General features: G+C 37.7%; 1 protein-coding gene across 7 annotated transcripts in view; it reads right to left on the bottom strand.

Annotated features, from left to right (window-relative positions):
- Nucleotides 1-367: 367 nt before the first annotated feature.
- The window catches only part of SLC16A9 (solute carrier family 16 member 9), a 58,886-nt gene continuing 45,608 nt past the window's right edge, over nucleotides 368-13,645 (bottom strand). For 6 of the 7 annotated variants that reach the window (XM_025434603.3, XM_049108950.1, XM_025434605.3 and 3 more), the window contains 3 exons: nucleotides 6,681-6,776; nucleotides 2,860-3,774; nucleotides 368-2,456 (listed from right to left, as the gene is read on the bottom strand). In XM_025434603.3, coding sequence (XP_025290388.1) covers nucleotides 2,278-2,456; nucleotides 2,860-3,774; nucleotides 6,681-6,776 — 1,190 coding nt within the window. In that variant the 3' untranslated portion in view covers nucleotides 368-2,277. The remainder of the gene's footprint in view (nucleotides 2,457-2,859; nucleotides 3,775-6,680; nucleotides 6,777-13,645) is intronic. The other variant, XM_049108951.1, reaches the window with a different exon arrangement.

Here is a 13,645-nt window from a genome sequence, read left to right on the forward strand (position 1 = left end):
GGGCACCTCTTGAATAAATTATTCACATAAACATGACTTATCTATTCAATAAAGGACTGGCTTTATTGCAACCTTCCCATCTAAGCCCCATTTCCTAGCCATGTTATAACGAAATCAAGGGATTACTAGAAGCTTTTTTCATTTTGCTTTTGGAATTTACTTATATATGTTGCCCATATCATGACAGCTTCTTGGAAGGCAGCGGTCAAAATAATATAGCAGATCGACTTGAATAAGCTGAGGTCCACTCACCAAATTCTGGGCCTGGAGTGAACATGTGATAATTAATTTTTTTACATTCAAGTGAAATGTCACTGCAATTTGCAGGGGGAGGACGGCTAAGAAGAGAAAAAAGCAACCAAACCAATGCAAAACAAACCAAAGAAATATTTTATTGTAATGAAAAATTCATTCCCTAGACAATGGAAAATGCACACACTGGATGACATTAGTAGACAAAGTGAAGATGCATTTGGACAATTATCAACATTGATGAATGTGGGGATGTCATGAAAGTTAAACTAATTTTTCAGGTTATAGGATGTCCTGAATATAATGTTGGCACAAAGGAACTTTCAACACAAAAATATTTACTTTAACTTTTTAAAAATGTCACCTCTTTTATTTCTTAACCTTGACAGTCACTAAAGAATGAGGTACAGAAAACTTTCCAGAAGTCTGAGTACGGTGTAGAAGTCCAAGGCACTTTGGAGTCCCATTATTGCATTATTGAGTAGGGTTAACTCAGTTGTGAAATTGCCCCACACTCCGGGTTTACTGCATAGAAAAGCACTATCTACCTACCTCACTGAGGTGTGGTGGGCCTTCATGCTTATAAAGTGCTTCAGGCGCCTTCCAAGAAAGGCAACATAGAAGTATAAAATCTTACATATTTCAAAAGAAATGAAAAGACAATTTTGGCACAATAAGAAAAGTGCGTCCTATTTAAAGAACCACAGTTGGCTATTTATAAAACCCTCCTCACTTCAATAAACTGCTTTTTTGTTAGGATTTAAGAGAATGATTGTTTTCCCATTGCCAGTCTTATAACTACCATTCTCCACCTGGCTGTGCTGTTAAAATTCCTTCAAGAGTTCACTAAAAATACTGTTGCTTGGCCCACAGCCTAGACCTATAGAATTAAAATCTCTATGAGTAGTACTCAGGCAACTATATTTTTTTAAAGGATCCAGAAGATGCCAACATATAGCAAAGTTAAAAAAATATTTCTTTAGAAAAATGTCCATTTATTAAACATTGATTTTCTTCCAAAATCTTGAGATTGAATAAAGTTGGATCAGGGTATCAGTTTCTTATTGCCATTCCTTATTCTCTTTCTATGTCTCATACAGACTTGGAGTACACACACACACACACACACACACACAATTTTAGTTCTGCCCTTGAATTAAAATTTAATAGTGGTAAAATCTGATAGTGGCAAATAAACGCTTTGTTGAAAAGTTATGCAAGGATTTGTGACTCATCCCCACTGTGCCCAAAGCAGATGGATGTTTCCCATTTGCCAGAACGGAATGGTTTGCACATTTCCAATTTGGAAACAGGTAAAATCAGCACTTTCTGAGAAACATCAGTTGAGTGGATGCTGACAGAAAAGTGAGCATGGTTATGGCAGCCAATCATGAAGCAAGGCTATGGTGAGTGCTCCTGCTTGGAGACTGCCTTCCTCTCAGCAAACACCTTAGGAACTGAAACAATTTAAACTCAGTGAGTCCAAACATGGGGTGCTGCCTCAAGGTAAATAAAACCAAATAGTGAAAACTAGTGACTGTAATTTAAAATAGCTTTGAAAAAGAAAGATCGGCTTGCTCCACTGGAATTCTTAATGCCATTTTTGTAAATATTTTCACATACTAGCAGGTCTACTATAGAGAAGAGACGGATTTAGGCCCATAGAGGCCTTCGTATGTATCTCATCATGCTGCCTGATTCAGGTTTAAAATAGAAGAGCCCCCCTCTGGGTGCCTTGCAGTGGAACTAAAGGATCCTACAGAGAAATTATATCTCTTTACACAGAGATAGCCTTTCGAGGTGGGCCAAAATTTTTACAACATCAAGAACTCAGAAGTAATAGTAAAACAGAATAGTCCCACTTCTTGAAAAAAGAAAAAAGGGAAAAAATATATATACAGGAGATAGAAGCCATATATACAGTACATAGAGAATAGGATTTGTTAAAAAAAAAAAATCATTCAGAATCAGCCACAGTGAAATTTTGCTATGAGAAAACAGTCTGTAGTGCCTTCCAATATTCCTCTAAACATTAGAGGAAACTTTGTACAGAAAGGTTGTTGGAGCTGGCTTAGGCAGCAGCTTGTTGCATGTGTCCCAGGAGGGCAAGGCGGCCAGCAACAGGATGAAGCCTCCCAGCAGGACGCAGAAGCCACTGAAATAAAACGCAGTGTCGTATGTCTGGGTCCAGTCATAAAACCAACCTGAAAAGAGAGTAAGAAAAAAGTGAATTTGATATAAATAGGATGAAGAGGAAGCCCATTCAGTAATTTCCTCAATCTTAGAGACAGTAAGGATTAGGATATATATTACCCCATGCACTCTACAGCCGACTACTGGGAGTTAGCAGAGGAGAACCTCCCAAATAATTTGGACAAGGATAAACAGGCATTTTGAGTTTCTCTCAAATAAAAAAATGAACACAAGTCCTGGAGCAACTATACTGGCCTTCTCAACTATATCAAAGTGATTGTGAATAAATCATTACCATGAGACATCTTTGCAGATTTATTTCGTGCTAATATGTGCCACTATTCAATCTGGATTTCTATATCCAGAGATGTTACAAAGAACAGTAAAATAGGTTGGCTTTAAGAAATATCTTACCAACAATTGGTGGTCCAAGGCTATTTCCAAGTCCAGCAAAGAACATTAATATCCCATAAGCATGGGCTAATTTTTCAATTCCCACAGTTTTTGTGGTCACATATGGGAAGATGGACCAATTACCAGTCAGAAACCCTAGAATCCCAGAAAGTATTGCCAATGTGACATAACTTTTGGCAAATGGAATTGCACACAAGGCCAGGCCCATGATTATTAAGGTAGCTACATAAAGATATAAGGTATTAATCCACTTGAAGTCAGCCAGTATTCCTAAAAGGAGTTTACCAACTGCTGTCATAATGCCAATAATGGAAATAAGAGGCATAATAAGCTCTTCTTCTTTCACATTTGAACTTCTTGCCACATCTTCCATAAGTAACGAAGGTGGGAATCCTCCGATGTCAAAAAGAAAGATTGCAATGAAGAGCGCTGAAAATACTTTGTTTTTAAAAAGAGCCACAGTTTCTCCACAGTAGTTTTTATATAATTGCCACTTCCTCTTGGCAAGCTGTTTGCAAAAATATGTCTGTTCTGCAACTTTCTTTTTGTACGTCTCAGCCTCTTTTGCGTGTGCCATTGTTGGGTTTTTATGAAGCAGACTCTCCTGTTTCCGGCCACCACTGGCTAAGATGCTCTTGCATGTTTCCTCGGCACTGTAGCTCTTTCCAAGAATGTTTGTGTTTTCCTCCAGGTCCTTTTCTTTTTCACTGTAAATGGAGTATTGATCTGGTATACTTTCCAGAGCTGTTTTTTCAGGCAAAGGGCAATTAGAAGATTCGAGGGGTCTCATCAGGCTGCCACAGGCTAATATATTTAAAGCTAAGGCACCCACAATCAGCAGGCATCCATCCAGCCCATAGAACTCAATCAGCAACCTCTGCAGAGCAGCATATATAAAAAGTCCAACACTTGAACCTAAAAAGGAAATGGGAGCTGTTTAATCTTAATCTCTTATAATTTGGGACTCTAATAATAACCATTATTAATATAGGCCACAGAAAACTGTGAAGATTTTTAAACCAAGGAGCATGGTTATATTACAATAAACCTTTGTCTATGGACATTGAAATTTTAATTTCACATAATTTTCATATGCTTTGAAATATCCTTATTTTCATTTTTTAAATTAACTATATAAAAATGTAAAAATCATTCTTAGCTAAGGAGCTCTCCAAAAACAAGCAGTAGACCAGATCTGGCCTGCAGGCATTAGTTACCAACCCTTCGTCACCAGGGAACAAGATCACTTCCCCCAAAACCTTTGTTTCATGCCCATGTTCCTTTTTTCAGTGAGGTCACAATATTTCACATATTTTTATTTTTGGTTTCTTTTCAATTTTTAAAAAATTCTCCTTTGAGTTTTGTTTTGCTTGTCATCTTTCACCGATGGTGGATGCTATAGGTCAAAAGTCTGTGCCCCCCCCCATTCATATGTTGAAATCTTAACCCCCAATTTGATGGTATTAGGAAGTGAGGCCTTTGGGAGGTGATTAGGTCATGAGTCCATGAAGCACTCATGAGTGGGAGTAGCACCCATATCCAAGAGACCCTGAGAGGTTCCCTCCCCTTCCACCATGTGAGAAAACAGCAAGAATATGGTAATATACAACCTGGAAGAGGTCTATCACAGAATCCAACACACTAGCATCTCAATGTGGGATTTCCAGCTTCCAGAACTGAGAAATAAATTTCTGTTGTAGATTAGCCACCTAGTCTATGGTACTCTGTTACCACAGACCAAAAAAATGAAGCAGATCCATGGTTCTCCTTAATTTTGTCTCCCTTAGCTCCCTGTGAATTGAAACTAAAAACTCATTAATTCTTCCAAATCTTAACTGTGCAGTCGATCCATTTTTACTTAAGTGTGCCATGGCCGAGGTCCTTATGCCCTCCTTTCTAGACTCAGTGGAAGCATACAGCATACAATTTCTGGCATCTTCAGCACACATAAGTTTGGACATTAGGGGAGACTTAGGTCATAATTATAATACTCTCTGCTTTTAGAGCCCTTGGTATGTGCCTTACACATATGCTGCTTTAATATTCCCAATAACCTGATGTGATGAGTACTATTATCATCCCTGTTTTATGGTTCAGACAACTGAGGCTTAACTCAACAGTTCACTTAACAGAACAGTTAGATAACTTGTCTGTCACCAGAGAGCAAGTGAGTGATACAGGCAGGATTCAAAACCGGTTAGTGGTCTGGCTCAGGGTCTGTGCTTGTGGCTACACTACAATGCCTGTACAAAAATACAGTGCAGGGATGCCTCGGTGGCTCAGCGGTTGAGCATCTGCCTTTGGCTCAGGGCATGATCCCAGGGTCCAGGATCAAGTCCCACATCAGGCTCCCTGCGAGGAGCCTGCTTCTCTCTCTGTGTCTCTGCCTCTCTGTGTGTCTCTCATGAATAAATGAATAAAATCTTTAAAAAACAAAATACATGGGCGGCCCAGTGGCACAGCGACTTAGCGCCGCCTGCAGCCTGAGGTGTGATCCGGGAGACCTGGGATCAAGTCCCATGTCGAGCTCCCTGCATGGAGCCTGCTTCTCCCTCTGCCTGTGTCTCTGCCTCTCTTTCTCTCTGTGTCTCTCATGAATAAATAAATAAAATCTTCAAAAAAAAAAAAAAAGACCAAATACAGTGCAGGTAAGACCTATTGTCCTTCAAGCTCATGCCTACCCTTCCGCTCCCTCCCACATATGCAGGAGATCCTGGAAGGTTCTTTGAATTGTATCCCAACTGCTTTGGATTCTCTGTCTTCTGCTTTTGCTATTTCTTCTCCCAGTTCTGCTTCAAACTCACCGTGTCCTCAGACTCTGGCCCTGTCTCCTCTCAGACCATGATTCACATTTTGCACCTGGCAATGCTTCCTTCAACCACCTTTGGTAAATATCCTGCTCCATTTAATTCAATCTGGAATCACTTTGTTGCCACTGGGTTGGTCTCAGGAATAAAACATTAGTGTGGATTCTGTTGCCAGAAAGATCATTGAACTTATTCAGTTATCTGGAAGTCTGACCTCCCAGGAATACGTGCTTATTAACAAGTGAGTTGCATATATAAACGTACAACTTTTATTAAACTTGGCAACTCTGTCTCCTAAGCAAACTCATAAGATATTGGCTGCAGAAAATTTTGATATTTCCCTAAACTGTTTAGGAAAAAAATCCATCTGAAAAGTGCAACCCTACTTTAAAACAGTGGAGGAAAAAAAATATAAAATAAAAATAAAACAGTGGAGGAAGTCCAGAAGGCTTTTATATTTATATTTCCCACCAGTGATCATCTCTTGATTATTAAGGGAAGAACAAGAGTAAACAGCCTGACATTTGGATATGCACACGGCCAGTGAGATGCATTCATAAATCAGTACTTTAGAAAAATTGTACCCTGTGCAGTAAATGGAGACAACGAGAAGTCAGCATCAGGCTTCTTGACTGTGCCCGCAGCTCCATTTTCCTGGCATTTCTCCTACATCTTTCAAAGAGAAGGTGACTTACATAGTCCACTCTGCTTCTTTGAGTCAAGCTCTCACCAGCTTGTGACTCTCAATTGACTAGGCCTATAAGCTTTTCGTTCCTTTATTATATTGGTCATTAAATGCCCCAGATTTTTTGTATATGTATCCTAAGATTTTCTGGAAGCTATACCCTTATTTACAGTGGAAAATAAAATTTCCTTCTCAGCCTAGAGTAAAAAAATTGTGCTACCTAAGTGGCAGCCGGGAAGTGGTTGTTTTAGACATATCTCTGTTTGATAACTTTTTGATTTTAATTAGAAGGCTGGATAGTAACAATGCTAACTTATTTTGAAAAGTACCTGTTGAAATCAGGCCAAGGGCAAGGCCTCGGTGGCTGTCAAAATACTGGCACGTAATGGTCACTGTTGCCGTGTACAGTAAACCACATCCGAGTCCTAAACATAAGAAGACATTACGTAAATTAAGACAGACAATATTACGTCGATGCAAAGAAGAAAGAAGAAGGAAGAAGAAGAAGAAGAAGAAGAAGAAGAAGAAGAAGAAGAAGAAGAAGAAGAAGAAGAAGGAGGAGGAGGAGGAGGAGGAGGAGGAGGAGGATGAGGAGAAGAAGAAGAAGAAGAAGAAGAAGAAGAAGAAGAAGAAGAAGAAGAAGAAGAAGAGGAAGAAGAAGAAGAAGAAGAAGGAGAAGAAGAAGAAGAAGAAGAAGAAAAAGAAGGAGGAGGAGGAGGAGGAGGAGGAGGAGGAGGAGGAGGAGAGAAAAAAGAATAATTAGGTATCTCCAATAGGTCATTCTGTTACTGACTGGCTAAAACTCTTTAGAGTACGAATTCCCAGATCCTTTAATGTCAGTTGTGCAGCAACAATGAACATGTTTGGGTAGACTCAGTTCTCACTCCACACCCTTCCTAAGATTGGGCTCAAGTCAAAAAAAAAGTCCAATTTCTGAAGCATGAATGAATACTATAAAATTTAAATCAAGACATTAAGGGCAGATAGAGAAAATGGTAAAGTCACCAAATAGTAAAATTTAATCATATGTGCCCATTCTATCTCTGTTCCACGTCCTTGCCTTCAGCTCAGTGTCCTTCCTCCTCAAACTGCTCTAAACAATCTGAGAAAGTTCCCTTCACCCTTCCAAGCTATTTTGTGAGAGCTTATAGTTTGTACACCCCAGTCTACAAAACAAAGGCGCCCCCTCAGGTCCTCTGGGCTTCACAGATCATCCCATCACAGAAAAATATATATTCATAAGGTTTTTTTTTTTCTTTCACAGATAAAAAACTACCCCATTTAGCAGCAAAAGGTCTTTAACTTAGTTTAAAAATATCTTTACAGGGCAGCCCAGGTGGCTCAGCAGTTTAGTGCTGCCTTCAGCCCAGGGCGTGATCCTGGAGACCCAGGATCGAGTCCCACATCGGGCTCCCTGCATGGAGCCTGCTTCTCCCTCTGCCTGTGTCTCTGCCTCTCTGTCTCTCTCTCTCTGTGTGTCTCTCATGAATAAATAAATAAAATCTTAAAAAAAATCTTTACAAAAAAAAACAAAAAACAAAAAAAGCAAATACAATAAAATATTAGCAAACATTTAAGTGAAGTGTACAGTTGTTTGCTCTATGCCTCTCTACTTTTCTGTAGATTTGAAATTCTTTTATAATTAAAAAAAATACCTTACTAAATTTTTCTTTCTTGAGACCCAAGGGCAATATTCATCTCCAGAGTTCTCTAAATCATTTGTTTATTAGCTTAATCTTTTCTTCTCTATATAGCACCTGATAAACACAGTTTGTTTTTCATAAAATTTTCCTCTGGTTCTTAACTCATGACTTTTTGCCTTTCTTCTGCAACAGCATCTGCTCTTGAGGATTATTCTATAAACAACACATAAGCCATAGTTTAAAAACCAGATTTAACCATGGCCCATTAAATGAAATAAGATCATTTTCATTACTTTTAATTAGTACCTAAACTGTGATTAGAAAGAATACATGGGGGGATCCCTGGGTGGCTCAGCTACCCCATTTAGGAGCAAAATGTCTTTAATTTAGTTTAAAAATCTCTTACAGGGCAGCCCAGGTGGCTCAGTGGTTTAGCGCTGCCTTGGGCCCAGGGCCTGATCTGGATTCCTGGGATTGAGTCCCACGTATGGCTCCTGCATGGAGCCTGCTTCTCACTCTGCCTGTGTCTCTGCCTCTCTCTCTGTGTGGCTCTCATGAATAAATAAATAAAATCTTAAAAAAAAAAAAAAAAAGAAAGAAAAGAAAGAATACATGGGCTTCACAAATATACTGCAAGTTTTAGGAAATTAACACTTTTAAACAATCTAAGACTCAGAGGATCATCTGTGATTCCATAAAAAGTCTTCTTAAATGAGATAGACTAAAACAATTACACTTTCAAGGAAACCTTTTAGAATAAAGTGCCCTTCTTATATGATTTAAGGGAAAAAATATCTCATCAACTAAAACATGGGTTGCATTGATTATACAGTTATTACATATATATAGGACACTTCAAGATATGAAATAAAACTGTTTCTAAACAATCAATTTCGAAACCAAAAAATGTCACCCTTAACTGAGACTATACTTCAGGAAGCCTTTGGAGGGGGAATGAATTTACTTTTTTGTGATTTATTTGTCAGGGCTCTGTCAAATGTCAGGCATTAGAGACAAGGGGGGAAAAAGGCATTTCTGATTGCTAAATGTCAATGTCAGAAAAGTTGAAACAGCAAATTTTAAACTTTAGCCTGAGACCCAAAAAAAGACATTTTTAAAAATTATTTCAAGGCCATGGATTTCAGTTAAGGTTATTTCACTATTTTTAAATGTAGCAGTAATTTGAAATGCTTTCTTCTTAAGCTTTTCAAAAAGGTAGCATGATGCCTTCCCACATCGTATCAGGCCAACCTTAAACTGGAAGTTATTAAAGAGGATCCCTAGAATCTCCAAGATATTTTCTAGAGTGCATAAAGTCAAACTAGTTTCAAACTGGTCTCCTAGTTATGACACTAGTCTCCTGTTATCCACAGTTTTGCTTTCCATGATTTCAGTTACCTGCAGTCAACCATTCCCACAAGCAGATGATCCTCCTGACATGTGGTCAGAAGGTCAGTGGTAGCCAAATGCTATGTCACAGTGCCTACGCCATTCACCTCACTTCCTCTCATCACACAGGCACTTTGTCATCTCACGTCATCACAAGAAAGGTGAGTACAGTACAATAAGGTATTTTGAGAAAGATACCACTTCACCTAACTTTTATTACAGCATATTGTTATAATTGTTTTATTTTACTATTAGCTATTATTGTTAATCTCTTACTCTACCTTATTTATAAATTAAACTTGATCATAGGTGTATACGTATAGGAGAAAACATAGGGTTTATTACTGTTCACGTGTTCAGACATTCATTGATGATCGTGGGCCGTATCTCCCATGGATAAGTGGGGACTACTGTAATACTAACATGATCTCTGCTTTTGTTAGTATTACTGGCCATCTCTTTCACTGTGTTTGCATTTACGCTGACCGAGCAAAAGAGACGGTGAGTAAAACCACAAGGGCCCTGGCACAAATCAAGGTTTGCTACCAAACTTTGGTATCAAAATATGCTGCATAGCCATATACTCACATTAAAAACGAACAACATTTCTAAAAAATGCTTCCTTTGGATGACAACAATTGTTAAAAGGAAAAGCCCTTAAACAATTGTTTTAGTAGCCAGCTCAAACAGCCTCTCTTCTCCCGTGTAACCCTGTTCGTATTTGAAAGAATATCTGACAGATAAACTGTGGTTACTTAGACTTGGGTATGTGGCAAAAATTTTTTTGAAAACAAACTAAGGGTGACAACTGGCAGTAATTGTTACCAATGATAAAATCCAAACATTCCAGAAAAAAAAATAGAATTTTAGGAAACATGTATCCATGACCATGAATTTGGACAACTTCCCAATACATAAAGATTTTCTGATGAGTCTGTTGCTGATAGTAGCCAAAGCAATTTTTGATGTTGTATAATGAAATTTGTCGACATTTATAAGTTCTGTCATAACTCAGTGAACCAACATTTTTCAAATAACCAATTCATGATAGTACACAATCAGGCTTGAATGACAATCCAAAGTGCAGAATGTGCCATTTGCAATATGTAGATGGAGCTAGAGAGTATTATACAAAGTAAAATAAGTCAGTCAGAGAAAGACAAATACCATATGATCTCACTCATATGTGGAATTTAAGAAAGAAAACAAATGAACATATGGGAAGGGGGAAAAGAAAAAATGGAGATTGGGAAAACAAGCCCTAAGAGACTCTTACAGAGAACAAACTGAGGATTGACAGAGGGAGGTAGATGGGGGAAAGGTTACCTAAGTGATATGTATTAAGGAGGGCATGTGATGAGCACTGGGTGTTGTAGGTAAGTGATGAATCACTGAATTCTACTCCAGAAATCAATATTGTGCCAAATGTGAACTAACTACAATTTAAGTAAAAATTTGAAAAAATAAAAGTTAAGTATTTAAGGAAGAAAGAACAAAAGAAAGAAAAGGAAGGAAGGAAGGAAGGAAGGAAGGAAGGAAGGAAGGAAGGAAGGAAGAAAAAAAGAAAGAAAGAAAGAAAGAAAGAAAGAAAGAAAGAAAGAAAGAAAGAGAGAGAGAAAGAAAGAAAGGAAAGAAAAAAAGAAAGAAAGAAAGAAAGAAAGAAAGAAAGAAAGAAAGAAAGAAAGAGAAAGAAAGAACAGAATAAATAAGTGGGTTTAATATAACAGAATATAAAAATATATTGACATGACATCAGGTTCCATATTACAATTAACTTTGGACAGTCATCACTCATCAAGTTTTGGTACAGCATCAAAGAAGAATAGCTATAATTACCTGAAAAGGCTGTTAAAAACTACTCCCTACTACATCTTCGCGTGTGATGAGATTTACTTCACACACTTCAATCAAAAAACAGATTGCAATGACTGTGTACAGAGCCAATATGAGAATCCAGAAGTCTTCTAAGAAGCCAAACATTGAAGAGATTTGCAAAACTGTAAAATAATGCAGTTCTATTCACTAACTTCTGTTTTTCCTTTGGAAAATAGAGTTATTTTCATAATAAGTACATTATTTATTTTAATGTGTACTAGGTTTGTTTATTACCTTTAAATGAATTACTAAACAAATATTTTCAAATTTCTCAGCTTTTAATATAGTTAATTTCAACAGAATAAATATCTATAAGTATAATCCATATATTCAAAAGCTCCTTGGGGTCCTACGTAAAGGGAGTGTGAAGGGTCCCAAGACTATGAAGTTTGGAAGCCACTGTTTTAAAGCGTCCCTTGGTCTCCAGTCATTTTTGATCAGACTCCTATTCGGTGAAAAATAATTTTGAGCATCAGCCTGCAGTATAATTTTTATTTATTTTTTATTTATTTTATTTTTTTAAGATGTTTTATTTATTTATTCATGAGAGAGAGAGAGAGAGAGGCAGAGACACAGGCAGAGGGAGAAGCAGGCTCCATGCAGGGAGCCCAACGTGGGACTCGATCCTGGAACTCCAGGATCACGCCCTGAGCCAAAGGCAGATGCTCAACCCCTGAGCCACCCAGGCGTCCCATGCAGTATAATTTTTAAACTGAAAACCTGTATTAATAACAATTCAAAGCACAAACATTAGTAAAATATTATTGTTTCCCTTTACTTAAATAGGTAAAATCTAAACGTATTTTCATGTTCTGACATTTCCTTTCCACACCTTACATTCCATTTCACACAGCTCCAGGCAAGACCACCACTTCAGAGGCCTCTTTTCTCTCATCTCCTCCCATCAAACCAGACGGAAGCTCTTTATCACACCCACTAAATGATCTCAACCTCCCTGTGTCTCAGCACCACCACTGCCTCCACTCATCTCATCTTTTCTGAGCTGAATTCTGGCTTCCTGATCACTGTCTCAAGCCTCCAGTACTTTTCCCACCAATCTATCTTCCTTTTTCTTCCTTTTCCATCAATCTATCTTCTAAGCTGCTGTCCAACAATTCTCATTCCAGCACATTCCTGTAGTAAAGTCCACATAAAAACATTTTGTCATCTTGCCTCTGGTGCATACCAGGCTTTGATGTATTTGCACCTCCCCACATGACTTCTGCAGTCCTTCAACAAAAACTCTTATCCGCAGTATATCACACTTCTGAGCATTTGAGCTCCTGCAGAGACCTCCTTCTACCCCCTCACTTCTTTTCCAACCCCATGCCCACCTGACCACATCCTACCTGTCTTTCCAGACCCAGCTCAAGCATAAACTTCGGCATGAAGCAGGCTTCAGCACCCCTCTCCCCCACAGGTACATATTACACCAGCACGGAATGTTGGTTTCATTTTATTATTGCACTTATTTTCCTGTGTTACAAGTTGCAAATTTACAAGTTTATTCCCCCAACTAGACAATGAACTGTTTGAGGGCAGGCTGTGTTTTATTCATCCAAGTACCCTGGTTCCAGGTCTGAGCCTGGCACAGAGTTAAGTGTTTTTAAAAGTTTGTTGGATGAACCTTCCCACAGAAGTTAATCTAGTACCTTTTCCCATAAATCTCATTTGAGTTCTTGCATTTTTCTCTTCCTGTCTGTATCTCTATACATATAACAAACACAAAATATATGTATGTACGTGTATATACTTTTTAATTAGTATCTTTATATATGCTCCCTGCTTCAATGATTTTTTTTTTACTTTTTACTTTAGCCAGAAACTCAATCTTAGCTTAAAAAATATTAAAGAATTTTTTTCTCTCATAGTAATTAATTTACTAGGATAGCATCATTAGAAAGACAATTAGAATTATATGGTTTGAAAATAAGATACAACTAATTTACAACCTCCATGCATTATGTGATGATGTTTTGGGCAAATCACACTAAACTCCTTCATTTTCCCACTTTTCTCAATTTTTATCTATTAACTAAAAAAAATAAATAAAAACCCTAATCAATTAAACTGATAAGCTTATGAGGAGAAAATATAACTGGGGTAAAACACTGATATGATAAAATGCTTCTAATTTGGAATAAATAAAGCAGGCATCTCTAAAGAACTAGCATGTGAATAAAAGCATGCAAAGTGAAAGTCTGGTCTATTTTACGAAGACAAGCAATAAAACATTTGAAATCATGTACATATTTTTGAAAATGCCTACAAATTTTTTTAAATATCCTTTCATCATATACATATTTTTGTGTGTAACTGAATAGATATCTATCAAGCCCCTACATTTACATATGAAAACTTCTCCCTGAATTATTAATTTTATGAAA

The sequence above is a fragment of the Canis lupus genome, chromosome 4 (genome assembly GCF_003254725.2).
Source record: "Canis lupus dingo isolate Sandy chromosome 4, ASM325472v2, whole genome shotgun sequence".
Classification (NCBI taxonomy): Eukaryota; Metazoa; Chordata; class Mammalia; order Carnivora; family Canidae; genus Canis; species Canis lupus.